General features: G+C 52.2%; 2 protein-coding genes across 10 annotated transcripts in view; one reads left to right on the top strand and one right to left on the bottom strand.

Annotated features, from left to right (window-relative positions):
• The first annotated feature begins 121 nt into the window (after positions 1-121).
• CELF3 (CUGBP Elav-like family member 3) lies at positions 122-15,918 on the top strand. 4 transcript variants are annotated; one of them, XM_049880490.1, is made up of 14 exons: positions 122-146; positions 919-1,024; positions 2,287-2,369; positions 8,207-8,255; positions 8,694-8,822; positions 8,961-9,040; positions 10,468-10,611; positions 10,784-10,925; positions 11,168-11,317; positions 11,740-11,805; positions 12,114-12,266; positions 12,534-12,677; positions 13,365-13,502; positions 15,158-15,918. In XM_049880490.1, the coding sequence occupies exons 4-13, from the start codon at positions 8,207-8,209 to the stop codon at positions 13,490-13,492; spliced, it is 1,185 nt and encodes a 394-aa protein (XP_049736447.1). In that variant the 5' UTR covers positions 122-146; positions 919-1,024; positions 2,287-2,369; the 3' UTR covers positions 13,493-13,502; positions 15,158-15,918. The 4 variants fall into 4 exon arrangements, with proteins under 4 accessions (XP_049736447.1, XP_049736444.1, XP_049736443.1 ...); XM_049880487.1 differs by lacking the exon at positions 122-146 and having other exon boundaries at positions 277-1,024; positions 8,697-8,822; XM_049880486.1 differs by lacking the exon at positions 122-146 and having other exon boundaries at positions 277-1,024.
• SNX27 (sorting nexin 27) overlaps positions 15,894-26,020 on the bottom strand; it is a 110,335-nt gene continuing 100,208 nt past the window's right edge. For 4 of the 6 annotated variants that reach the window (XM_049880481.1, XM_049880482.1, XM_049880483.1 and 1 more), the window contains one exon: positions 19,148-25,935. In XM_049880481.1, coding sequence (XP_049736438.1) covers positions 25,888-25,935 — 48 coding nt within the window. In that variant the 3' untranslated portion in view covers positions 19,148-25,887. Of the gene's footprint in view, positions 19,069-19,147; positions 25,936-26,020 lie in introns of those variants that run through there. The other 2 variants (XR_007516794.1, XM_049880485.1) reach the window with 2 other exon arrangements.

Below are 26,020 nucleotides of genomic sequence, written 5' to 3'. Positions count from 1 at the left end.
TCTCCAGGGTAGAGAATTTGTATTCCACCCCTGAGACTGACATCACTGATGTCAGGGGAAAGGAGGTGGGAGTGGGGAGGGGGATCTGGAGGGGGGAGGTTTTTGTTGAGGAGAGCGCGGCCAGAGAGCAGAGCTCCGGGACCCAGGTGACCGGGAAAGCAGGCAGCCCCAGTGGCGGGAGCAGCCAGCAGCAGCCCAGGCCCGGGGACTGGGGTGGGGGTGGGAGGGGGGCTGAGGGGAGGACCTAAAGGGGGGCGGCAGGGCAGAAGGGTCCCCTGGAGCCCTGCCGCCATCAGAGATCAAGCATCTGGCATCAGGGATCTTCGGACCCAGCAGAAGGATCAGCCACAGGGGAGGTGTCCTCCAGGGGAAGCCAACGAGAGACCCACCTGCCCCACATCAGGAGTGGGCCCCCCTCACTGACGCTGCTGGCAACTATATCAGGCCCCTAGCCCCTCAGCCTCCATCCCCATCGCCCTCCTCCAGCCCTCTCCCCCACCTCCAGCTCTCTTCCCAGCCCCCAGTTCCCAGCCCTGTGAACTCCAGCCCTTGCTACCATCCTGACCCTCCAGGTCTTGGCCACAACTGACCCCCATCCTGGGATATTTGCCAAATCTCTGAGAGGGAGATCATTTGTTCAGGCTATGCCCCCTGGTGGCATGACAGTGTCTGCCTAGCACCCTGACCCCCGGCCCTCAATTCCCTCAGCCTCCTTTGTGTGGAAAGCCACCCCCTGATTAGTGGTGTGGTTGGGGGCCAACGGGAAAGCCAGCCCCGGCTGTGCCCCTGGCCCCCACCACTTCCCTCCTTGCTGGGCAGCTCCCCTTGGCCTTTGGGCTTCTCCCTGCTCCCCTCGGCCCCTCCTGCTGGGCCGCCCCAATGAAGGAGCCGGATGCCATCAAGCTATTTGTGGGGCAGATCCCGAGGCATCTGGAGGAAAAGGACCTGAAGCCCATCTTCGAACAATTTGGTCGGATCTTTGAGCTGACTGTCATCAAGGACAAGTACACCGGGCTGCACAAGGGTGAGGGGTCAGGCCAAGCTGGAGAGGCTTTAGAGGGTGGCCAGGGAGGCAGGGAGGAGGGGGAAAGCTAGGCTGGAGGGCTGGAATGGCTGCAAAGGGCTGATATGGAAGGACAAAGGGTTCAGGGATTGGGGAGCGTGAATGGAGGAGCTGGAAGAGAACTCATTCAGCTGTGGTAACCAGGGAGCTCCTGGATGGAGGACTAAGGAGGGCCTCTTTGGGGTGAAGAGTTGCCAAAGAGGCTGCAGAGATGTGGATCCCAGAGATGGTGGTGTTTATGTCATGGGATGAACTCAGGAAAGAATGGAGGGATGAGGGAGCTGGTTTGGGAGATGAGAGGCTGGGCAGGTGTGTGTATGTTTTGAGCAAGATTGAAAATCTTAGTAGTCTCAGACCATATTGGGATGGGGGTCAGGACACAGGGTCAGGTGCTCAATCCAGAGAGAGTGGAGATGAACTGGGCAGGGCAGCTCAGGGCTAAAGAGAGGGGCCTTAGTAGCAAGGGCATAAGGGCAGAGATTGGTAAAGATCTGGGAAATGTGGGGGACTTAGAAAGTTAAGAAAGCTGGGACGAAAGAAGATTGGCTTCCCTGGCCTACCCAAGAGTTGGGTGGGCTAAGCAGGGCTGAAACCAAGGCCCTGAGCCCAAGGGTCAGAACCTGGAGAGCTCCAGACCCTGGGGATGAGGGGCCACCCTACCTTCCTACCTTCCTTCCTCCACCGGGCCCAGGTAAAAGCACTTCTGGCTAACTGCTCTCCCCTTTGCTTCTCCTCTGTTCCACTCTCCACCTTCCACCTGCCTCCCGTGGAGTTGGGGGAAGATGAGGATGTAGGGAAAATGGGAGAGGAGAGGGGTGAGGATGACCAAGATGGAGGGAAGCAGAGGCAAAGGAGAAAGGGGAAAGAAGACCAGATAAGGAAGAGAGAAAACAACAGTACTCTGTTCTTGTCTGGCAATCACATGCCCCTTCTCCTCCTCCCACACAAAGCCCCATCTCCAGACAGCTTCAGCGATCTCTCTTCTCCACCACCACCACCATCTAGGCCTCCAGGTCTCTTCCCCAGTGCTTATCCACCCAGAAACTCTCTGGGGCAGGATTCCTACCCCTCTCCCACAGCTCCCCAGCCCTGCAGGCAGAAGATGGCCAGAAGGGAAGAGCTTCCCAGTCCTCAGCCTTGCGGTGGGTGGGGGGAGCCTTTTAGGGCGGAGATGCCAGCGATTCACACCCCCACCCTGTCTCTCTGCTCCTGCCCCACCTCAGGATGTGCCTTCCTGACCTACTGTGCCCGCGATTCAGCCCTGAAGGCCCAGAGCGCCCTGCACGAACAGAAGACTCTGCCAGGGGTAAGTCCTGGCCTTTGCAGGGCCAGGGGGCTGAAAAGGGCCTGAGAAGTGGCAGGGGGCTCACAACTTCCTGAAACCGAACATATTTTCTATCTCCTGTCCTTAGGAAGTCCCTCTGTCTTTCTAGCACCCATCTTTCTTGCTGTAGATGCATGCATTTTTTCTCACCTGGAGAGAAGGAAAACCGCTGTTAGCCAGTGAACTTGACCTTTGCAAGGATCAGTTGCAGCCCCTTCCCCATTCCCCAAGCTGCCCTTGGGGTAGCACCTAGAACGGGGCATGGAGAAGACCTGGGGAGCCAAGCGTGGGTCAGGTGAGCAGAAGGCACTGAGGGCCTGCATATGTGGCTCTGGAGAGGAAGTCGGCTGTGAGATGGGGGTGCCTGCTGCCCAGAAAATAGGCAGCTGGTGCCTACTGTGTTGGCATCTCTGTGCTGAATCTTGACCTCAAACAGGCTCACCTGGTGTCTCCCAGGAAGAGCCACGGGAACAGAGCCACAGGGCGGAGCAGACGCAAGGGCAGGGCAGACATCACTGTGGAGACCAGGCCTGACCCACCAAGTGCCCAGGGAGGCAGGGGCAGCCTCCCAGGAGATGCTTCCCTCCTTCAAGGTTATGGCTCACTCAGCCAACCATGCAGAGTGTCCCAAGCCAGGGCTGGCAACTGAGAGCAGGAATAAAGAACCTCAGAGTGGAGAGAAGGGATGCCCTGTCTCCTTTTGCCATCTCTGCTTCTCTTGCCTCCCAGGCTGTGAGTCTCAGGAAGTACTTCCTGGGACCTCATTCGCATCTACCCCATTCAGTAAACATTTGCTTAGTGCTGTCTGGATGCTGAAGACACATCTGTCACAACCTCTGCTCTGTCCCCCATGAGGGAGGTAGACAACACTGATTCTCCATCTCTTTCTGGAATGGAAACCGACCAAACAGATGGGGAGAGATGGCGGGGCGACCAAGAAAAATTAGAACCTCTTTGCCACCTCCAAGGAGCCCTGGTGGTACAGTGGTTAAGCTCTTGGCTACTAACTGAAAGGTCTGCGGTTCGAACTCACAAGCCACTCCATGGGAGAAACATGTAGGTAGTCTGCTTCTGTAAAAGATTTATAGCCTTGGAAACCCTATAGGGTCACTATGAGTTGGATTGACTCGACAGCAATGAGTTTTGGGTTTTCAACTACTCCCAACTTCAAACCCTTCATAGATCCATGAGCCAACCCCATAGTGGCCCTCAACCTCCAAGATCTGCTAGGATAAGAAATCCCAAAGCCAGAACCCTCCACCACTTATCCCACTCCATGGGGAGACCACCCAGAACATCCACTACCCCACAGAGTGAGGGGCCAGGGTGAGTGTGTGAAGCAGACATGGTGGGGGGGGGTGGGTCCAGGAGCACGTGTGTACATGTAGGCACGAGTGTGGGCATCCCCGACGTGCCAGGTATGAGGGCGTGAACATGACTTCCCATTGTGTCTCCACTTTCCTTTTTCTCTCTTTGCTCTCTGGAGGCCCCTCACAAGTCAACCTTTTTCATCTCCATTGGTGTTTCTTCCTCTTTTTCTGTCTGTCTCCCTATCTCAGAATCCCTGAAGAAACCACGGTAGGTTGGGAGGGCGGAGCTAGAGAGAAACAGGGAGACTTGGGTGTGAGAGATGGCCCAGGGGTGGGCATGAGCCCCAGGGGCAGAGTGTGCCAGCTGGGGCATCCCCCCTGGGCCTGTCCCCTCCAGCTGCCTGAATTGGCTCAAGCAGGGCTCCGTGCTGGGTGAGGAGAGGCGCTGCCTCCCGTTACTGAGTAAATATGACCCAGGGTGGGGGTGGGAGCGCCCAGGTTAATGATTGTCTGGCCGTGCCTAGAGCTCTCAAGTGACCTGAGTTCTCCACTTGGGCCCTTGCCCCAGGGGACAGAGTCCACAGGGACCTGACAGGACTTCCAGTAGGAAATGAAGGGTCCTATCCTCCGAGGGGGACTTCCCATCCTGGGGGCTTGGGGGGCAGACCCAGGGCAGTCTAGGGGAGCAGATGTCTATGACTGAGCCCCTCCTGGCCCTTTGAATCCCCCAGGTCTTTTCTCCTGCCACCTGCCTTCCTTCCTGGCGGAATTGTTTGCCCTCAGACAGTCATTGTGTGTGTGTACACAGTGCGCCAGCTCATACACAAGTGTGTGTTGGGAAGTTCTCCCTGCTAGCTAATCTCCATGCCCTCCTACTACAAGTTGCTTTTTAACGGGGCATTGGCATTTAACCCTCTCTCCTTTCTCCCCATCTTGTCATCCCAGAATCTGGAAGGTGCCACCATATTAGGGTGATACTGCGGGCTGCAGAGAGAAGGAATGGGGGCTAGGCCTGTGGCTGCCTAGCTCCATTTTCTTTTCTCTCCCCCAAGAGTTCCAAGAGTGGCTCTGCCATAGGCTTCTGGACTCGTCCTGCAAGCAGGGTGTGGCCTTCTGGAGGTGGTAGTGATGAGTGGCTCCCTCTGCCTGGCCCACTCTTGCCCCTCCACCTGGACCAAAATTCCGCTCTGGGGATATGGGCCTTTGCTGTTGGCGTGCCATTGGGCGGGTGGATTCTGGCCTCATGGAAAGGATGTGTCTGTGATCCAGGACACTGGGCATAAGTCTGGAGCCAGGAGTGGCAGGGTGTCAGACCTGTGCCCTCAGGGGAATTAGATTTTGTGGGAGTGATTAGCTCTTCTTGGAAGTGGGGTCTTCGTTGTTGGTGACAAGGATGCAGTCCTTAAAAATGGGGGATCTCAGTGATGCTTGGTTGGGGTATAAATAGCCCCTTCTTCTTTGGGAGGCCCTAGGGAGGGCTTATCACCCGGCAGGTGGTAGCTAGGGAAGAGAGGCACCCGGCGCCTGGTTGCCAGGTAAACAGGGCACAGCTGGACTCAGGGGAGGGGGCAGGTGTGCCCAAGCTGAGCTAATAAAGACTGTGCTTCCCACAGGAAGTGCCAGGCCAAGAAAAGGGAGGCTGGGGATGGGTTACTGGCAGGGGTGGGTTATCCAATAGGAAAGGTAAGCTCTGTGCTTACTTTGCTGACCAGATCATCTGTAGTGAACAATTTCACATTTGTTCACCACATCAAAGACTCTGCTTCTAGGTATGGCTGGCGTCTCTCTCTCTTGCAACCCCACAGCACCTTCCTACAGAATCAAAGCCTTTTTTCAAATTTACAGTCCCTGACAGGGGCGGATGACCCAGTAAGCAAGGTAGGCACGGGCTTACTTTGCTTACTTACTAATCTGTAGTGAACAATTTCACATGGGTCTCATCACTACAGATGCTCTGGTAAGCAAGGTAAGCACCATGCGTACCTTGCCTATTGGCTAATAGCCCCTGGCGCTGGGGGCACTGAGCCAGGCTGTCTGCAATGGCATGGGGGGACCTGCCATCAGTATGGGTCTGTACACTTGTGTGTGTGTTTGAATTTATATCAACTGTGGGTATTTATTGGCATGTTAATTTTGTGCCTGGAAGCGTGTGCAGGGAGGGACCTGGGTCCTGTCTCTCTGGGTCCCAGGTTCCCCATCTCCAACTGGAACAGCAAACCCCTAGGTGCTTACCAGGAAGGGTTAGTGCCAAGCATAAGAACCTCTAACCCTGAGGCTCTGGTTCTGCTCCCACCTCACGGGCGGGAGTGCCTGTGAGGGAACCTCCTGATTGCTTTGGCTAGAGCACAGGAGAAAAGGAAGCGTGAAAGACCAAGAGCCGCTTAAATTCTCGCCCCTACCCCTTGGCTTGCACAGAACCGCAAAACCACACTCCTTGCCTTGGAGTCAATTTCAACTCATAGGACAGAGTAGACTGCCCCTGTAAGGTTTCCAAGGCTGTAAATCTTTAAAGAAGCAGACTGCTGCATCTTTCTCCCTCATAGCGGCAAGGGGGTTTGAACCACTGATCTTTTGGTTGGCAGCTGAGTGCTTTAGCCACTGAGCCACTAGGAGTCCTGGAGTCCCCTTACTTCCTGCAGCAGAGTACACACACACACACACACACACACACACACACACGTGCAGGATTTAGGCTCGGATGGGATAATCCCAGATTGGTGGAAGATAAAGCCTGAGGCAGATTGCCTGGGGGACAGTCTTTCTCCCCTACCAGCTGTTCTCAGATCCAGAGATCTGAGGGGCAGGTCCCAGGGAAGGAGTATCAGCTGAGGTAGGGTAAGACCTGACACGTGGGGAAGGGTCCAGTGTGGGAAGGGGTGGGGCAACCATCACTGAGACATTTCTTCATGTTAAGTGATGATGACACATGAGATTCCAAATGCTGGAAAGCTAGAGAGGAAGGCAACCTGACTAGAGAGCCTCTGATTCACTCCTTGTTTTACAAGGGAGGAAGTTGAGGCCAGAGAAGAGAAGTGACTTGTCCAAGGTCACCCAGCTAGTGAGTGGCAGGGCCCATCCTCAAACCCAGGTCTCCCGACTCCCCAGTCCAGTGCCTTTCCTGAGGGTGCCTTTAGCTCTACCCTCAGAATGTAGATGAACAGTTTATTTTATTTTTCATTTTATGTCACTGGAAATACGACTGCCTACCTCACCATCAGGAAACCCTGGTGGTATAGTGGTAACCGTAAGGTCAGAAGTTCGCATCCACAGGCGCTCCTTGGAAACTCTATGGGGCAGTTCCACTCTGTCCTATAGGGTCGCTATGAGTCAGAATCGACTCCATGGGAACGGGTTCTTGGCAACGGGTACCTCACCATCAGATGACTAGGTGTGGGGTGACTAGGTGTGGCCCTAAGGGTCAGATTTCTCAACAGCAAAATATTTTCAGACACCAAAGACTGAGTCCTTCCCCTCTCTCTCTAGTTCCTAAGATGTTCCTACCCTGATTAAGGAAATCAGCCTGCAGGAGTGATGTCAAGTCCTCTCACCAGAGGAGAACATGGAGAGTGGATTTGGGGATTTCTCTGAACAAAGGGAGATATAGCGGGCTGGGGAAGAGGTTAGAGCTCTGGGGGACTTACATATATGGGGAGAATTGCTAAAGAGCACTGGACAGTGTCTCCTCTAGAGCCGTCTCTACTCCAGAGTGACACCAAGGATTTGATCTGGATGAGGGAGGGCAAGGGCAGGGACACACGGCTCTGCCTCCCTCCAGAATCAGGAAGCATTTCTGGGCCCCTCCCCCACCCTCCAGCCCCCACCAAGTCCTCCACCCCCAGCATACCCTGTTCCCACCCCCCCCACCCTCCTTCTTCGGGTGTGTGGAGAGGCAGAAGTGATGACGTCACCACGGTCGCCAGGACGACAGGGACGGATAAATCAGGCTGAGTGGGCGGTTGCCATGGCGCGCATTCTCCCGTTGCCACGGAGACTGGGCATCTGCTCCCTTTGTGCTGCCTGAGTGCCTTCCTCCTGGGGTCAAGGGGTGTGGGGGGCAAAAAGAGAGGCAGGCATGCCTCTAGGGGTCAGAAGGGAGCCGGGGCATCTGTGGGGGCTCCCTCAGTCTTGCTTCTGCTTTGTAGAATTGAGGCAGCTCTTGTTGAATAGCCCTTGGCTGGGCTCTATCTCAGGACCCAAGTCCTATGGCAAGCCCCATTGTCCGCCCAACAAGAGCAGCACCTGTCCCTCCCTGGCCAGGTCATCTGGGGCCCAGCCTGAGCCTGGAGCTGTGCTCTGTGAGCATCCTCTCTTACTTCCTCTCCTTCCACTGCCTCTAATCCTTTTGGGTCCTAATCCTACACAAGATTAGGCCCCCTTCCTTCCTTTCTCTCAGAGATATAGAGGGCCTGGGGCTTGCTCCCATGGGCCTCCCTGCAGGTCCTGGGCTGGGGAGGGCTCTTGGGGTATTCAGGGGAGTCCCCAGTAGCTGCCTTCTTTTCTCTCCTTTAGATGAACAGGCCGATCCAGGTCAAGCCAGCCGACAGCGAGAGCCGTGGAGGTAGGTTCTGTACCTTTGGACTCAGTCCTTCTCCCCTGCTGCCATGCTCAAGCCTAAGAGTAGCAGAGGGACAGCCTTTCTCAAGGAAGATAGTCTGACAATCTGAAGGGCTCCCAGTGAAGGATGGGTTAGGGGTCAGCATGGCCACAAAGGGTGGGATGTGGCCCATTATCGAGATGGCAAAACTGAGACTCAGTGTGGAGTGCAAGTCCTTCTGAGCTGGGATGGGTACTCTGCATAACTGTCCTCCACCCCAATCATCACCCCTTTCACACCCTAGAGCCACTGGTCCCCAGGCTGGGAGGAGTGTCTGGAACTCCAGGGAAGAGTTGAAGGTGAAGGGCCTGGGTTCAGGCCTATCCCAAGCAGAAACAGGGCTGGGAAAGCAGCCAGGAGGCCCTAAACATGCCCCCCCCTCCTGTACCCCAAACCCCCCAGAAGACCGGAAGCTCTTTGTGGGGATGCTAGGGAAGCAGCAGACAGATGAGGATGTGCGGAAGATGTTTGAGCCTTTCGGGACCATAGATGAGTGCACTGTGCTCCGGGGCCCAGACGGCACCAGCAAAGGTAGCCCACTCCCTACCGCTTCCTGCACCTGACCCATTGGCCCTCCCGCCCCTCCCCCACTGGCTTCCTGGGCAATGGGGACTCCGGGGGCTCTCAGGCGGCACTCATCCCTTTCCTCCTCCACCCTGACCTTGCTAGGCTGCGCCTTCGTGAAGTTCCAGACCCACGCTGAGGCCCAGGCGGCCATCAACACCCTCCACAGCAGCCGGACCCTGCCGGTGAGTCCCTGCCCCCACCCAGGCAGCTCCAGCCCAGCCTCCACCAGCACCAGGCCCCGGCTCAAAGGGGGCACTCCACTCAGGGTAGGCTCTCTGAATTCATTTTGAAAGGAATTTTCTGGTAGAAGAATCAAACTGCTTAGGGACACCCTTATATTTTAAATAACGTCTCCCCACCTCCCGCCCTTCATCCCCTTTCCCTCATCTTCAGACTGAATTCTCTCACCCTCCTCTCCCGCCTCCTCCATCCCTTCTCAGCCCATCCCTTCTCCCGCCTTCCCATACCCCCACCCTCATTGGCTGGGGCATGAGGTCATTTGCCTTGAACACCCACGCACCTTCCACAATAGCATAGGCACAAGTTGACCCCACTCGTGGAGGTTCCCAGCACAGCAAAGCTCTCAAAAGGAACTAGCTGGCTCCAGGGACTAGGGATGTGAGCTCCCACTTCTTGAGGTTCTCCAGCACGGGCTGGACAAGCATTGGGCAGGCTTCAGCTTCAGATAAAACCAAAAACCAAACCCTTTGCCATGGGGTCGATTCTGACTCATAGTGACCCTACAGAACAGAGTAGAACTGCCCCATAAGGTTTCCAAGGAGCGCCTGGTAGATTCGAACTGCCTACCTTTGGGTTAGGAGCTGAACTCTTAACCAGTATGCCATCAGCCACCAGCATTTCTCAGTTCAGATAGAGGCCCACATTATATGACCTTAGGTCCCTTCTAGCTCTGAGATTGGAAGATAATCCTTACAAATGTTCCAGTGTGGTTTTTATTTGGCTCAGGCTGGTATTTGAATTTGAGGCGGCTTTCTCTGAGCACACAGTGAGGGCTGGGGTGTGGGGGCGGAAGTCATGGTGAAGGAGGTGGGGCAGCTACCAGGCAGGACCAGCCTGAGGTTAAATATTTGCTGCTGCTGACCCACCATGGGGATGGCTTTCAGCTCAGAATCCTCACAGAATTCCAGCGATGTCCTTTCCATTTCCACAGGCCTTTCACTTTTCAAGGGGCCCCTGGGTGGTACAAACAATTAAGCACTTGGCTGCTAACTGAAAATTTGGAGGCTCGAGTCCACCCAGGCCTGGTGGATCTACTTCCGAAAAGACAGCCATTGAAAACCTGAAGGAGCACAGTCCTACTCTGATGCACATGGGGTCGCCATGAGTCAGAATTCACTGGAAGGCAACTGATTTGGCTTTTTGGTTTCACTTTTCAAGCACATGTCTTCACATTCTTGAACACTTCTAGCCTCTTACACATCCTGGCACACAGGGAGAGGCTTAAACCTCTCCATCTGATAATAGACAAAATGATGGCTGCCCTCCAGGAGTGGCAGCACTGAGGCCAGGTCTCAGGGCTCTGGTGAGGACAGACCCTGACTCTATCCCTCTGTCTCTCTATCCTGCACGCATATGGGACTGTGCCCAGGGTGCCTCATCCAGCCTAGTGGTCAAGTTTGCTGACACGGAGAAGGAGCGAGGTCTCCGCCGAATGCAGCAGGTGGCCACCCAGCTGGGCATGTTCAGCCCCATCGCCCTCCAGTTCGGAGCCTACAGCGCCTACACCCAGGCCGTGAGCACTGCCCCCTGGTGCTGGGTCTGGCCCATCTCCACCCCTCCGGGTCCCTTGTGTCCTCCCCCCCACCACCCGCCCACTAATACCAAGGGCCAGGGTTGGGATGGAGCCAGGCCAGGGAGCAGGTGGCCTGGGCCCACCCTCCTCTCTTTCCACCACCCTCCCCCAGCTGATGCAGCAGCAGGCGGCCCTGGTAGCGGCTCACAGTGCCTACCTCAGCCCCATGGCCACCATGGCTGCAGTGCAGATGCAGCACATGGCTGCCATTAATGCCAACGGCCTCATTGCTACCCCCATCACCCCATCCTCAGGTGAGGACTGAGCAGGGCTGGGCTGGGCTGGGCATGACTAGGGCAGGGCAGGGGAGGTCCAGCCTGGGGAGGGTGAGGAGGGGGCACAGGGCATGGCTCAGGGAAGCCCTGGGGTATAGAGGGGCTTGAGGGTCAGAGTGACCTGCTTCCTCCCCTCTGCCCCAGGCTTGCTGATTCGTTCTCTCTGCATCTGTGTATGTGTGTGCTTCTTTCTGCTCTCTCTGTCGCTTTCTCCTCCCCAGGAACCAGCACCCCTCCTGCCATCGCTGCCACGCCTGTCTCTGCCATCCCTGCTGCCCTGGGCGTCAACGGCTACAGCCCGGTGCCCACCCAGCCCACTGGGCAGCCTGCCCCTGATGCTCTGTATCCCAATGGGGTTCACCCCTACCCAGGTGGGGTTCTCTGCAGCCCACCCTCCCCAGCAACCACCCAAGCCACCATTCCCACTGCCTTTGACAGCAGCCATGACACTCTGCCTTTCCAGGCCTTCAGGGTTATAAAGTGCTTTCTCCTGCCTCCTCGTTGTGGGCAGGGGTGCTCCTTTCTGCTTTCAGTCAAGGAAACTGAGGCTTAGAGAGGTGACGTGACTTGTCCAGGGTTGCACAGTCAGTCAGAGGTAGAGCTGGGACTCACTCTCCAAACACTGTCCCTGCCCTCCCCCCCCACTGCCCCACTGCTCTGCGCATCATTTCCGCTCTCATGTCACACCCTGTGCCCAGGTGTGGCTCTCCTCCCACCTCTCCTGGGATAGGGGTTGTTGGGGCTCCTGGCTGGCTGCCAGCCCCTCTCTCATTGTCTATATTGCTCTCCCCAGCCCAGAGCCCCGCAGCCCCTGTGGACCCCCTACAGCAGGCCTATGCGGGGATGCAGCACTATACAGGTAAAGCCCCTAGCCCCCTACCGGTGGGAGGAGTGGGCAAGGAAGGATGTTGAGAGGAAAAGAGGTCCAGAAACTGGGGCTGGGCTTCTTGGCTCCCTGCCAACCACCACCTTCAGGCCTTACTGGCAAGCTGCACCTGTGAGGATGGACTGTTAGGGGCAGCACACCCAGGGGTCAACCTCTCAGCCCTGTAGACCCCACTGGCCTGGGATAGAGGAAGGGAGCCAGGGTTTGCTGGGAGGGCCCAGGGGTCGGGGGAAGCTTGGAAGCCCGTTGGCTCTCTAGCCCTCTCTGTTCTCCCACCCCAGCAGCCTACCCAGCAGCCTACAGCCTGGTTGCACCTGCGTTCCCGCAGCCTCCTGCCCTGGTCGCCCAGCAGCCTGCGCCGCCTCCTCAGCAGCAGCAGCAGCAGCAGCAACAGCAGCAGCAGCAGCAGCAGCAGCAGCAGCAGCAACGAGAAGGTGCCAGTCTGGGGCAGTGGCCTCACAGCTGAGTCCCTCCAGGGATAGGAATGCCCTTCTTGGGGGTTCAGGGGTTTCCTTACTGCCCTGCTCCAAGCCTCGCTCTTGCCACACCTTTGGGGATGACAGCAAGTAGGGATGAGGTAGCTGGGGCCCCGGCCCCCATTGTTGGGCTAAGTTGTTCCGGGATCTCCTTTTCCTGGGAGCCTCGCTCCTTGAGCTTGTTTCCCCATCGCTGACTTCTTACCTCTCTCCACTGCTGCCCAGGCCCTGATGGCTGCAACATCTTCATCTACCACCTGCCCCAGGAGTTCACCGACTCAGAGATCCTCCAGATGTTTGTGCCCTTTGGCCACGTCATCTCAGCCAAAGTCTTCGTTGACCGCGCCACCAATCAGAGCAAATGTTTTGGTAAGGATATGATGATCCAAAAGACAAAATATGGCACATTTTTTGCCAGACTCTGACTTAGGACAAGGTCTGATATATTTGAGGCACTTAGGGTCACAATGGGCCCAGTACTTGAAATCTAGGTTGTCTAGGAATATGAAGGAACCGTTTTGACACACTCAACGCATCCCATCGGTTTCTGCCCAAGCCCATCTCCCCCTCTAGAAAGCCACAGCTCTGTCTTTTCTCCCCAAAGACTGGTCGATTTCAGGATCTCCCACACTTGTACTTCATGAGGTCTGGAAACAGGCTCAGGGACTGGGAGGGTGGCTTTCAAAAGGAAGGTGTAAGAAGTATGGCTTAGTTGCCCACACATCTTTGAAAGGCTCCTCCTTCAGGGGAGAAAGGCAACGTTTTTGTCCTCACTGCTTCAGAAGTCATCTAGAGCCCGGAAGTGGAAGTTTTCAAAGGGCGGGTCCAAGGCTGAGAAAAGGGCTGCCCTGCAAAGCATGCTGGAAGGAAAGTGTTCGTTTGTGTGAGTGGCTGGACTGGACTCCCTCAGTCAGTCAGTCAGTCAGTAAGCACTTACTGAACGCCCACGTGCCAGGGAGCTTTTCCAGGGATCTGGGATACCTAGAGGAAGTGGGGTGGTGCTGGGGAACCCCCAAGTGGGCCCCAGCCTCAGGCCTTATGCTTCTCTCACCTCAGGCTTTGTGAGTTTTGACAATCCGGCCAGTGCCCAGGCTGCCATCCAGGCCATGAATGGTTTCCAGATTGGCATGAAGCGCCTCAAAGTTCAGCTAAAGCGGCCTAAGGATGCCAACCGGCCCTACTGAGGGCCCCCAGGTGGGTCCTGCTCCCGCCCTGTGTCCTCTCTAGCACTGCCCTTTGTCCCTGCACACCACAGCCAAGGTCCTCACTTGGATTGTCCCCACCCCATCCTTACCACCCTCAGGGGTGCTGGCCCCCACCTGACTCAGGGGTCTGGGGCAGCTCCCTTAGCTGGTTTTTAGTTAGTCACACACACACACACATACACTCTCTCTCTCTCACACACACACACACACACACACACTCTGGCCCCAGAGGGAGCCAAGTCTATACATATCTGTGTCTGTTCCCCAGAGCCACCCTTGCCCCATTATCTGGTCTTGTGCGTCTGGTCAGTGTCCATGTGTCTGTGTGTCTCTCTTTCTGGTTTTCCTTTGGGTTGGAGTGAAATCAGGGGAGTAGGATTTGGGGATCAAGGGGGCTGGTTCAAGGTACTAGAGGGTCCTTAGAATCACTGGCTCCTGGACTCTGTTCTCCTGGGAAGTGGGGACATCAGGTCCCCCTTGCCCTGGACTTTGGGTGACTTTCCTTATTTAGCAGTAGGCCCATGGGACAGTAGGGAGTACACAGAACAGACTGGGGGGAAGCCAGTCTTCAGGCCTCTTGGGAGAAGCTTTGGTTTAGGTGGAGGAGGTTGAAATGTTAGATTGCCTGTGAATTTCACTTGTCAGGTACTCTCCACCCCAGTGCCCGCCACCACCCCAACCGTATGGCCACAAAGATGTGAGCTTTGGTTACTTCCGTATTGTTTAATCTCCTTTGGACCAAACCCCTGAGAAACACAACTGAAGAACAATACCCACATTTTCTGTTTTTCCCCCTTTCCCCCCAATCCTGGCTGCTTAACTCCCCCCACCCTGGGGGCCCCCCCAGCCCAGGGCCCGTGTCCATTGTCGGCCGAAGCCCCCATCCCCGGACCCCTGCTCCGGGCCCCTGTAAGTTGCATGGAACGAGCGTGTGTTGTCTTTGGAGCCGATTGTTTGTTATTTGGGGAGGGGGCTGCGGAGGGAGGCACCCCCCAGCCCAGGGTTAGGGCCGGGGGTAGCTCGCGGGATGTGCTTGGTCAACAGTGGTTGGTGACTGTGGTCTGTGTTCTGTGCATTCTCTTGCTTCTTTGTTCCTTTCCAAAAAGGAAAGAGAGCTCTGCCCAGGGGCTGGGGTGGTCTCAGTGCCAAGGCTTACCTGAGCCCAGCCCCAGGCTCTGCCCTGGCCTCCTTGTTCTTCCTTTTGAGGAAGCTCCCTTTCTCCTGTTCCAGGTGTCTGTCCCTCACACTGCATTCCCTTCTCCTCTCTCTCAGTGACCGATGCCTGCCTGTTTGTTGTCTCATTTCTTTGCTTCTCTCCCCCTCTACGCCTCTGCCTCTATACTTTCTAGTCTTTATTTTTCCCATGGGCTGTTTGAATATCTCCTTCCTAATGTCTTTTGGTTTCCTGTATCTTTTGCACTCCCCACCCGTACCCACCCCTCACCCCCACCCCCCCTCATCCCTGGCCCTTGCTAATGGCTGGGGGGCCTGATGGCTCAGTTTGGACTGAGGCCTTTCTGATGACCTGCCTCCCCCAGGCAGCCCCATCCCACACCCCAGCACTCACCCTTAGCTACCTCTTCCCTCTGATCTGCACCACAGCCATCGTCCCCACGGCTTCACCCATGTTTCCTTCCTTCACAGGTCTGGAGATGCCAGAGCAAGGGGAACCTCACCCCTCTTCCCACGACTGGCCCCGGCCCTCTGTGCACATCTACCCTGGGCCTTGATGGGGCTCTGGGGCAAAAAGCTGCTTCACAGACCTGGGGTCACAGGACACCCATCCACCCCCACCACTCACCTCTCCTGAAGGCCCATAGCTATGCTTCCCTGACTCCAAGGGCCCGTTTCCTCCCAGGTGCCCTTTTGGCCTTTGTGAGGGAGCAAGGAACAGGCGGGAAGGCTCTGAGGTAGCTGCCTTCTGCTAGGGCTCCTGTGACGGGCTTCTGTGCCCAGCTTTTGACATACTTGCCTCCCCCACTGGGGGGTCTGCTCTACCGTGCAGGCCCACGGGAGGGCAGCTGGGGTCTCCCACACACTCCTCACCCCACTGCGCCCCAGCCTCTTCCCCACATTAGGGGTTTCTCAGAAGCTGGTTCTCACTCTCCTCCACCCTCAGCTAGAGGTAGACATCCCCGAATCCTGGGATCCCAGCTCTAAAACTCACTGCCTCCCCCGAGGGCCCCCTCTCAGGAGGGTGTTGGGGAGCCCTGAGGGCTGCCTCTCTGCCCATCAGCCACAGAGACCCGCCTCCTTTCATGAGGAAAAGACCTCCCCCTGAACCCCTAAAAATGTTTACAGTCTCTGCTGGTCCCCTCATATAAACACCACTACCACCCGTGCGTTACCAGCCGGCCCGGCCCGGACGCTGCCATCTCTCCTTCTGGGAGTTTAGACCATGTTTCCCTTGGGTTTTTCTCTCTCTTGATTTCTCCCTTTGGTTTGGGGGGTAATTGGGTATTTGGGAGGAGGGATGTGGGGAGGGCTGAAGGGGTTTATTACCTGATCGTTTTCTTTAGGAAGAAGTTTTAGGGAAAAGAAAATGGGGTGGGGGTGGGGATGGTAAGGGGCGGCTGGGGAGTCAGTTTCAGACAGTTCTCTATGCTTAACTTATTTATTTATTGCATTTTACTTTTAAAGAGTTGGTCTTTTCTGTCTAAATAAAGAAAAGTTTAAAAGCATCAAGTCTTGGAAGGTTGAGGGTAGGGGGTGTGTGCATCTGGGGGGAAGGGGAAGGGAGGGAGGTGAAAAGTGAGGCTTGGGAGAGAAAACTTTCAGGGAGTGTTCAAGCCTCGCTCACGACTCTGTGATTTTATTCTTCTACGCTTCTTTGGGGCTTAATTCTGGAATGCTCTGAAGATCTGGGGGCCCTGGTGGCACAGTGATTAAGCATTTGGCTGCTAACCAAAAGGCTGGCAGTTCGGACCCACCAGCTGCTCCTTGGAAACCCTATGCGGCAGCTCTACTCTGTTCTATAGGGTCACTGTGTATTGGAATCAACTCGACAGCAATGGGTTTGGTTTTTTTCCTGCAGATCTGGGCACAGGGAAGGAAGACAACAGGGCCCTCTGCTCTGCTGCCTGTCCATCTGAAGGCTGAGGATTCGCAGTCTCACCTTCAGTACCTCAATTTCTCCCTTGTTCATATACATGAGTCACCTAGGCCAGAGGGGATACTGCGAGCTAACTGTAACACCATCATTTATTAAGCAGTTGCTCTGTGAGTCTGGGCTAGGCCATTGACGTGCATTTTCTCATTTAACCTCCCAACAACCAGCAGGTTCAATTTTAGAGAGAGAAATGGAGGCTTTGGAGGTTAACTGACTTATGCAGTCATACAGGCTAGTAAGATGGCTGCAGGAGTTGAACCCAGTTTGTCACGCTCCAAAGCCCATAGTGCTCTCTTATAGGTTCAACCACCTGTCCTTTGACCCCAAGAAGTATCAAGCAGACTGACCTCAGGCTAGAGTCATTTTGTGTGAGCTCCAAACCAAAAAACCAAACCCACTGCCATCAAGTCGATTCCGACTCATAGCAACCCTATAGGACAGGGTAGATCCGCCCCATAGAGTTTCCAAGGAGCGCCTGGTAGATTTGAACTGCCGACCTCTTGGTTAGCAGCCATAGCATTTAACCACTATGCCACCAGGGCTTCTGTGAGAACTCCAGGACTAGTAAATCCCACAACTCTTACTTCCACCCCCTATACTTCTGCCTTCTCTTAAACTGTCCCAAACTCAAGACAGTTAAAAAAGAAAAGCAACATGTGAAGTACTATGAAGACTTACCCTTGGACATTGTTTCAGGGGGGAAAAAAAAAAAGCATGTCTATGGATTGGTTGAGATCAGGGATGAGACCTTACTTAGGAGGCCCAGATCGTCAGTCAGGATTCTTAGCCAAATACACAGCCATCTGAAATTTCAATTATGTAACGGCATTTGTGTGTGTGAGGAGGACAATAGGAGTCGGTGTTTAACAGCTATAAATTTTTTCCTAAACTGCCCCACTGTGGCCTCAGAAGTTTCTGGGTCAGGATGGAAGGATGGAGGGTGGGTTTTAGATCAAAGCTTATCTCCTGGAGTGATTTACTGATCCGTGGGCTCTCTCCTGGGGATGGGGGTGGTGGAAAGGAGGGCTGGGAAGTCTCCTCCTTCCTGGCATCTTCCCAGATCTCCTACCGTCCCTTGGTGGGGCAGTCACTCAACTCAACATTAATGGCTACATTTCGTCTGTCATTGCTGCTTCCCCTACCCCACCCCCAAAGTTGCAGCCAGATTTCTTCCAGGGAAGCAGCAGGTGAGTAAGGTTGGAAGATGGGCAAGAAGGAAACACAGAGGAGTGTTTTGGGGGAAACAAGACAGCTTTTTGGCAGGGATTCTCCAGACCCTTTGTCAAACCATGGAGGCCACCTAAGAAAAGGAAGCTCCTAACTTGTTTCTTATATAGACTTTTCAGGCATCGTTTCAGCTTCCACTATAGTAGGCAGGGTATAAAGGAGGAGTTTTGTTAGCTACTGAAGTCTCACTAACATCTCTTCTGAGCAGAAGAGTCTTCAGAAATAAAATGGGACAGAAGAAACTAGGAAATGACAGTGGGATCCCCAAATTTAAGCCAAGCAAGATCAAATTCAGCACCAGCTCCTTCGTCTAAGATAATCAGGTTACTGATCATATGTTAATGGCAGCATAAAGAGAAGGAAAATAACTTCTTAGGGCGTAAGAGTGGCATTGACAAGCTAATTGCAGAGACTGGAGAAGCCTTCCAGTTGTAAAAACATTTTAAAAAGTATCCTCGGTAAGAGGGACTAAGGTGATAAGAATATGGCAGGAAAAAAAAAAAAAAAAAGACCCTTCAATGCATTCCCATCTCCTGCCCATTATTTTGAGAGCTTTGGAACAGACAAAATTAATGCAGGGTGAAGAAGTTTCCGGGATAAACTGAGTGCTTCAAAGGTCAGCGGAGCAAGGGCGGGGGTTTGGGGACTATGGCTTAAGGGGACTTCTAAGTCAATTGGCAAAATAATTCTGTTACGAAAACATTCTGCATCCCACTTTGAAATGTGGCGTCTGGGGTCTTAAATGCTAACAGGCGGCCATCTAAGATGCATCAATTGGTCTCAACCCACCTGGATCAAAGGAGAATGAAGAACACCAAGGTCACACGACAACCATCAGCCCATCAACCCAAGAGACAGAAAGGGCCACATGAACCAGAGACTTACATCATCCTGAGACCAGAAGAACTAGATGGTGCCCAGCCACAACCGATGACTGCCCTGACAGGGAGCACAACACAGAACCCCTGAGGGAGCAGTAGATCCGTGGGATGCAGACCCCAAATTCTCATAAAAAGACCAGTCTTAATGGTCTGACTGAGACTAGAGGAATCCCGGTGGTCATGGTCCCCAAACCTTCTGTTGGCCCAGGACAGGAACCATTCCCGAAGACAACTCATCAGACATGGAAGGGACTGGACAATGGGTTGGAGAGAGATGTTGATGAAGAGTGAGCTACTTGTATCAGGTGGACACTTGAGACTGTATTGGCATCTCCTGTCTGGAGGAGAGATAGGAGGGTAGAGAGGGTTAGAAACTGGCAAAATCGTCACAAAAGAAGAGACTGGATGGAGGGAGTGGGCTGACTCATTAGGGGGAGAGTAAGTGGGAGTATGGAGTAAGGTGTATATAAGCTTATATGTGACAGACTTGATTTGTAAATATTCACTTAAAGCACAATAAAAATTATTAAAAAAAAAAGCAAGGTGTCTCCATTTCCTTTGAGGTCAGACCCTGCAGTGGCTTGAGAGCCACGGCCTCTCTGACTTTCAGGGTTTCCTTCATCTTTTAATTCTTCTGCTAAAACTGCAAAGCCTTTCACAGCCCTGGATTGTTGCATTTGTGACTGAAGGAATTTCCACTCATGGCCAAGTCTCATTCTCTTCTCCAAATCTGAGAATTTGAATAGCCCTGGCCCAAGCTCCTAGTTCTTATAAGAGCCTCATTCTCTGGCCCTTCTTTGGGTCTAACTCACTGAGAAGTCAGTTTCCTCTTGTTCCCTATAAATGGAGTTTCCCTCCAGTATTGCATCCTGTCACCTGTTGGATGAAAATGACTCCCACATACGTGTCTCTAACCCAATTTTTCTCCTGCACTCATTTTCAGTATTACCTTTCCTCCCTCAATCTTCCCCATTAGTAAATAGCACCACTATCTACACAGTCTTAGAGGTCCCTGGGTGGAGCAAATGGTTAAGTGCTCAACTACTAACTGAAAGGTTGGCAGTTTGAACCCGCTCAGAGATGCCTCGGAAGAAAGGCCTTGGTGGCGATCTTCTGAAAGGTCACAGCCTTGAAAACCCTATGAAGCAGTTTTATTCTGCACTCCTGGGGTCGCCATGAGTCAGAATCAACTCGACGGCAACAGGTTTTTTTTTTTTAACCTACCCACTCAAGCCAAAAACCTTGATTACACCCTGCCTCTCATGTCTCAGATTCAATCTAACTGCAAAGCCCTACTGGTTCTCTAAAATATCTCCCTGATCTGCTCCCATCTGTCCATCTCCACTGCCGTCAACACTGTCCAGGTCACCATCCCCGCACCAGCATCCTCCACGCCTTCCCTCCTGCCCTCCTACAATCTGTTCTCCACAGGTCAGAGTTATCTTTTAAAAACAAATTAATAGCTATTGAATACCTATTCTATCTTGTTTACCACTGTGCCCTGACCGCCCTCAACAGTGCCCAGAACATTAGAAGGTGCTCAATAAATAATCAGAAAATGACTGCTAGACATTCCTATCTGGATTTCCCATCTGTGCCTAAATCTTAATACCTACAAAGCTAAAACATTCCCCTCCCCCCCGTTTCAACTCTGACATATTTCTGTTTTCTAGTGACCCAGACATCAAGCCTTGGGAGTCATCTTCTACTCCTCTTACATACATTCAATTTGTTACTAAATCATGAAAAGATTTCATTTTTTTCGTATCTATTTCCCTCCTCTCAAACATCACTGCCTCCACTTATTGAATAACTGTAATAGTCTCTGAACCGATCCCTCTGTCCAGATTCTGAAACATCAATCTTTCTAAAACTGTAGCTGATTAAAGACAAACTTCTCTGGCTCTTCATTTCTTTATGGAAAGCAGCTCACTCTGGCATTCGAGGCTGTCCAAAGCCTTAACATCCACTTTATTCCTACACAGACCCTGAGCTCTAGTCAAATAGTGCTCTTCTCTGGACAGGTTTGATCCTTTCCTTTTTCCTTGTCTTTTCACTCCCACAACTACAGTGTCTAGCTCATGGCGGGTGGATATGGCTCAATAAATGCTTGCTGAATGCCCTCTCGTTGAAATCCTGCTCAGCCTACAAGGTTCATCTCATACACCAGTTTCTTCACGAAGATTACCTTAATTGCCCTCATCCAGGTCCCTCTCCTTCCTTTTATGGTTCTGATGGCACTAAACCTTCCACCACTGTGTTATCACAGTCATCTGTAAACTTCTCATTTCCTCTGTGAGGCTGTGAGCTCGCAGAATGTCACTTCCTTTGCCTTTGTATCTGTTGTAGTATCTAAGCCGATGGCCTGTACATAGTAGGTACTCAATAAATTCTAATTCTGGAATTCCATCTTCTACTTCTTTATGGATTCTTTCCTTGCTAAAAAAAAGGAAAAAGAAAAAACATTTTCCCCATTAAGATAGTAATATTTATTAGATTCCAAATATTCAATGCTGATGGCTGGGTGAATCAGACACAGAGCAGTACCTCTCCCCAAACTGCTAAACAAAATGTCAAACTGTCCCTGCTCTTCTGGTCATCAATTAAGGAGCAGAAGCACATGGTCAGCGGTTATAAAACTAATAAAAAATGGAAGTTTATAAATATAATAACGATGCCCAACCTACCACAAATGCCAAGATTTTTCAGAGCAGATTCAGTCCAGGAACTAATGCACAGAGAGGAGTAGACACTCTTAAAAGTAAGTAATTAGGCAGGAATCTCCACTGTAAAACAAAGCATAAGTAGGACCACCCTTTTTCTCAGGGAGTATGCAGGGAGGAGGGAATACGGTCACCCACCGCACCTAGTACGGCATTTGCTGGGGGTAATATGTACCTTTCAGCTCAGATCCTAGCGAGAAGAAGTTTCCTGAGTTACTTAAAAGATGAAAAAGTATATGCATGTCGTTGGGGGAGGGGCCTTGCTAAGCTCTGTCCTGAGGGCTCTGCCAGACTCCATGTGCATCGGGCTGAGGAGGAGGAGGCTTTTGAGCGCTAACATGGATTTTGTGCAGGCTGGTGGAGAGGAGAGGAGGGGTACATGACACTGACTCTGAGATCTGAGGAGGAAGAAGGAATTTTCAAAGGCGTCATCAGGAACAGAACTAAACCAGGGGTGTCCCATCAAACCCCATTCCCTGTCTTCAAAAGACTGCCTCACTAGTTACTATGCAGAATTGGTGAGATGTTTCCTCTCGTCTTCAGACTGACCATTCTCACTCAAGTCTCAAAGGTCCCTTTCACTTCTTCCCACACAACCCAAAGGATTTGTAGTCTAGGAAACCAAAGAACAGTTTCATCAATAAATCAATTTATTTAAAAGAATATGTTACAATTAATTACACTGTGACATTACCAAACAATTTTAGAGTGGTTAGCTCTAGAACAAGGAATGGAAGAAACACTGTTAGCCATTACGTGTCTGTGTATTTTCTCTTCACATTTCTTAAATCACAAATAAAAAATACAAGATACCGCAGTGAAAATACAATTAGAGTTTCTCTCAAATAAATTAAAAGTGTGCATGGCCTGGGGAGAACTGAAGCCCGGCTCACTGGCTTAAAAGGGGGGCATGATATAAAACTGGTGTCCAAGTTTAGTAGTTGGTCAAGTGCCCCCGCCCCATATCACTCCCCTCAATTCTGTTCCTCCCCAGAGCCCTAAACTTCCCACACACCCTGGATTATTGCTGAGGAGTGAGCTGATGCTGTCCCGGTAGGAATGAGGCCTGGCATGTCATGCTTGGATTTAGGGGAAGCGGAGACGGGGGCGAGACTGGGAGACAGTGAGCTAATGTACACTCACCCCCACTATGCTCTCTCTGAGTATTCCACCACATCACCCTCCCTCCAAAAGGAAGCTAATGCGACACAATGAAGCTGGTGAAGGAACCCAGCAGAACAAATGGTTTTACTGCTGCATCAGCCCAGCCAGACAGGCTGACGGGGAGATGGATGGCACGGTAGTCCCTCCACGTCTGGAGACTTCAAGCCAACTAGGATGCAGTCCCCTTTAAGAAAAATGCCTCCTAGGAGCCAGGCCCATACACTGGCAGATTCTGAGATGAGAGGGAGGTGTCACCACCCATCAGTGCACTATTTTTCTGCTCCAAGCACTGGGTTTGGAGCCACAGGAGGGGATAACCCAAGGCTACTTGGCCTGGGATGGGTAACTAAAGGATGAAACTAGATGGCCAGGCATGGGGATGTTGGAACATTTATCTAATTCCTCCCTGAGAGCTCTGTCCAGGCCTAGAAGCTGCCCTGGGCACATGCATATGGGTACCTGTGCTGAGCTTTGCCTAGAGCAAGGGGAGGGCAGAAAAATGGAGAATAGAATAAAAATACAAAGAGCAGAGCGCCTGAAGCATGGCCCAAGGGAGGTTTCTCAGAGCTTGCTTTTTCTCCTGCTCTCAAAAGCTCTGAGCTTTTGCTCCAGCGGACAGAAAGTGAGTGTGGAGGGGAGGACGAGGGAGCCAGGAAGACCCTGCTGACTCTGCTGGGGGAGGGAAGGAAGGGGAGTCTCCCCTTTTCCCAGACACAAACTGCAAAGGACGACTGGGTAGAAGCCTCCTTGGGCAGAACCCAGATCTAAGAAAAGGGATTAGAAAAAGCATGTACAGAGTAAGGGGGAAAAGGAGAGTCACACCTAACACTGCTTCATGCAAAGAAGGGCTTGATCCTGTGGACTCCTGAGCCACAGTGGCCTCTGCCTCCATCACAGGAGGCCTGCTGTGGGGAGAAGGGTTTCCCTCCTTCCACCTCCTTGCTGCAGCTGGGAGCTTTGTTCATGGTACATCCTCTACTCATGAATAGAGTCTACCAACAGGCCAACTACTTACAGGGCCCCTCACCCAATCTCCAAAGCACCAAGCAAATGCTATGCCAGAAAAGGAACACAGCAGCATCTACTCACTCCAAGGGACCTCCAAATCCTAAGGGTATCCCCAATGTTTCATATCTGGAGGCCAGCATTTGGGCTGCCACATGGCCTCCTGGGTTTCTTCACTCCTCTTCCACTATGAGGGAGTAGGGAAGAACTCCTGTTTTTGCAGTCTGAACAAAGCCGGTGTCACAGCCTCTTTAGCATCTTGGAGTGAGAAATCAACGTATCTTTTTTCCTAAGGTCCTCCGGCTCAGTGTTAAATTTGTTTAGGCCAAAAAAGAGCTAATCCTGTGTCAAAGCCTTCAAATCAGGGATCACTCTCTCCAACTTTAAACATTCAGCATTCTTGTGTTCTGTACTTTGTGACTCTGCCTAGGTTTGGAGAAGGGGAGGGGAGGATGTCTATATGACCTCATACTCCCCCTAGGGCAAGCGGCTACCAGGATAAGAATGAGAGAGGGAGAAAAGTGGCCTCACAATGATCTGCAAAAACAAGTTACAAAATGGCAACTTCAGTCCACCCCAACACTGCTTGGTGGAGCTGACTACAACCAACCATGGCTGCCTCCCAGTTAGACAAAGCCAAAGATGCCTCCCTATGGAGGTTTTAGTTTGGAAGGAAGAGAAAGGAAAAAAACAAAAAGAAGGCTCAAAGATGTGTTCCACTTGCATCTGAGCCTGACTTAGTGTTCCCCATGCACTACCTACAGAGCCTCGGGACTGAGAATGTAGTCCTACCCCAGGCAGCCCTGGTCCATGTCCCTGGGATGTAGCTCTTAGGTATGCAAGGTCAGGGAGGAGCTCTTTGGGAGGACAAAAAGGTCTTCCTTTAGTCTCCTCTCAATGGAAAGTTGAGCTCAAACCCAAAGCAGCCATATTCCTACTGCTCCTTCCTGGGTCCTCAGCTGGCTTGGGTGGGGCTGTGGTTTGGTTGGCAAAGACCACTGATCAATTCTAAGTTCCCCCAAAGCCTTGAAGATATTGTCAGGTCCCTCCCTACTGCTGTTTAAGGAAGTCACAGAGAATGTGATAGTTACGGGTGGTTACTGGTCAGGAATGGAGTTGGGAAAAGCTTATGTACATAGGGCACTGCTTCCTTCCTTTCCCCTACGTAAGTCCAACCTTTGTGCCTAAAGGTATCAGCTTTAACTCTGGTCCCTAGTACTATCCCTAGTTCAGAAAAGGCAGGAAAATAAGAAATTACTGCCATGAGGAGTTTCAGGTTCCTGTGGCATCAACCTCCTGGGCTCACCCTCACCTCCATTCTGGGCCAGTGGAGGGACAGCATACATCGGGTCCTAGGGAAGCAGAAAGGAGATGTAGCATGTGGCTAGAAAGCCATGAGTTAGAGAGAGAGAGAGATGGACCAGGAAAATTGTCCTGGAATCAAGAGGCCACACCAAGTCTTTTGACTCTCCCTGTAGCTCTGTAGCCTTGCTGCCCTTTAGAAACACACCTCTTTCTCCTCCTCAGCACCCTCTTGGAAGATAAAGAAACTAAAATCCTTGCTCCTCAGACTCTATGGGAACCATGAGCCAGAATCTGCACTCAGTACAAAAAAGGGGGAAAAAAAATCCAAGCAGGTTGTAAACTTTTCGAGTCCTTCATGAGGAGAGGTATTTTCCCTGTAAGATGTTTTCTTGTTTTTTTTTTTTTTTTCCTTTTTAAAGTTTGTTTCAAAATAAAGAGAGCAAGAGCGAGGTCATGAATCCTACTGAAAGGTGTGTAAAAACACAAGCTAAAAAAGGTGCTGCCATCAATATGAAATTTAAAAAGAAATATATATATATGTATATACGTGCAGCTAATTTGTGTATATATAATTTTTACATACATACATATATATGTCTGAACAGTGCAAATGGATGGAGTTCATAGTTCCAGTTTTAAAAATATAGTACAAGGAGAGTCTGTTGGTATGAGGCCTGGGTGAAAGGACAAAGATACCTTTGGCGAGTTGGTTGGGCTTATTTCTTTTCCCATCTTAACACAGTTGACTCCTGGTGCTGACCAATCTGTTGTTCTCTACCAGCTCAATTCCAGAAACATGAAATTCAGAGGGGGCTATTAATATTTAGTTTAGGGATTTTGAATATAATGACTTTTTTCCTTTTTCTCTTCTTTTGTGTTAATGGTTACTCTGTCTGACATGGGAGACAACAGGGATAAGCGGATGAGGGTGAGGAGGAGGGAAAGGATAATAAGGAAAGGCTAGGTGGCCACATCCCTCTGCTGTGACCTCGCCATCTGGAAAATGTTCTGAAAGGAAAAAAAGAAAAGAGTTATTGGGAAGACTTAGGTGTCCACATATCCTCCCATCTAGAGGCAGTCCCACAAACAGAAA

This window comes from Elephas maximus, chromosome 3, assembly GCF_024166365.1.
Source record: "Elephas maximus indicus isolate mEleMax1 chromosome 3, mEleMax1 primary haplotype, whole genome shotgun sequence".
NCBI lineage: Eukaryota > Metazoa > Chordata > Mammalia > Proboscidea > Elephantidae > Elephas > Elephas maximus.
The sequence above is the reverse complement of the archived record's forward strand: the minus strand, read 5'-3'. Positions and strand labels throughout refer to the sequence as shown.

Bases quoted from the DNA above. Each gene is read 5' to 3' on its own strand.
- CELF3 (XM_049880486.1), top strand. From the start codon at position 880: ATGAAGGAGCCGGATGCCATCAAGCTATTTGTGGGGCAGATCCCGAGG. The intron at 2,370-8,206 runs GTAAGTCCTGGC...TCTCTCCTTTAG, and splicing joins AACAGAAGACTCTGCCAGGG to ATGAACAGGCCGATCCAGGT. The intron at 8,256-8,693 runs GTAGGTTCTGTA...CAAACCCCCCAG, and splicing joins CGACAGCGAGAGCCGTGGAG to AAGACCGGAAGCTCTTTGTG.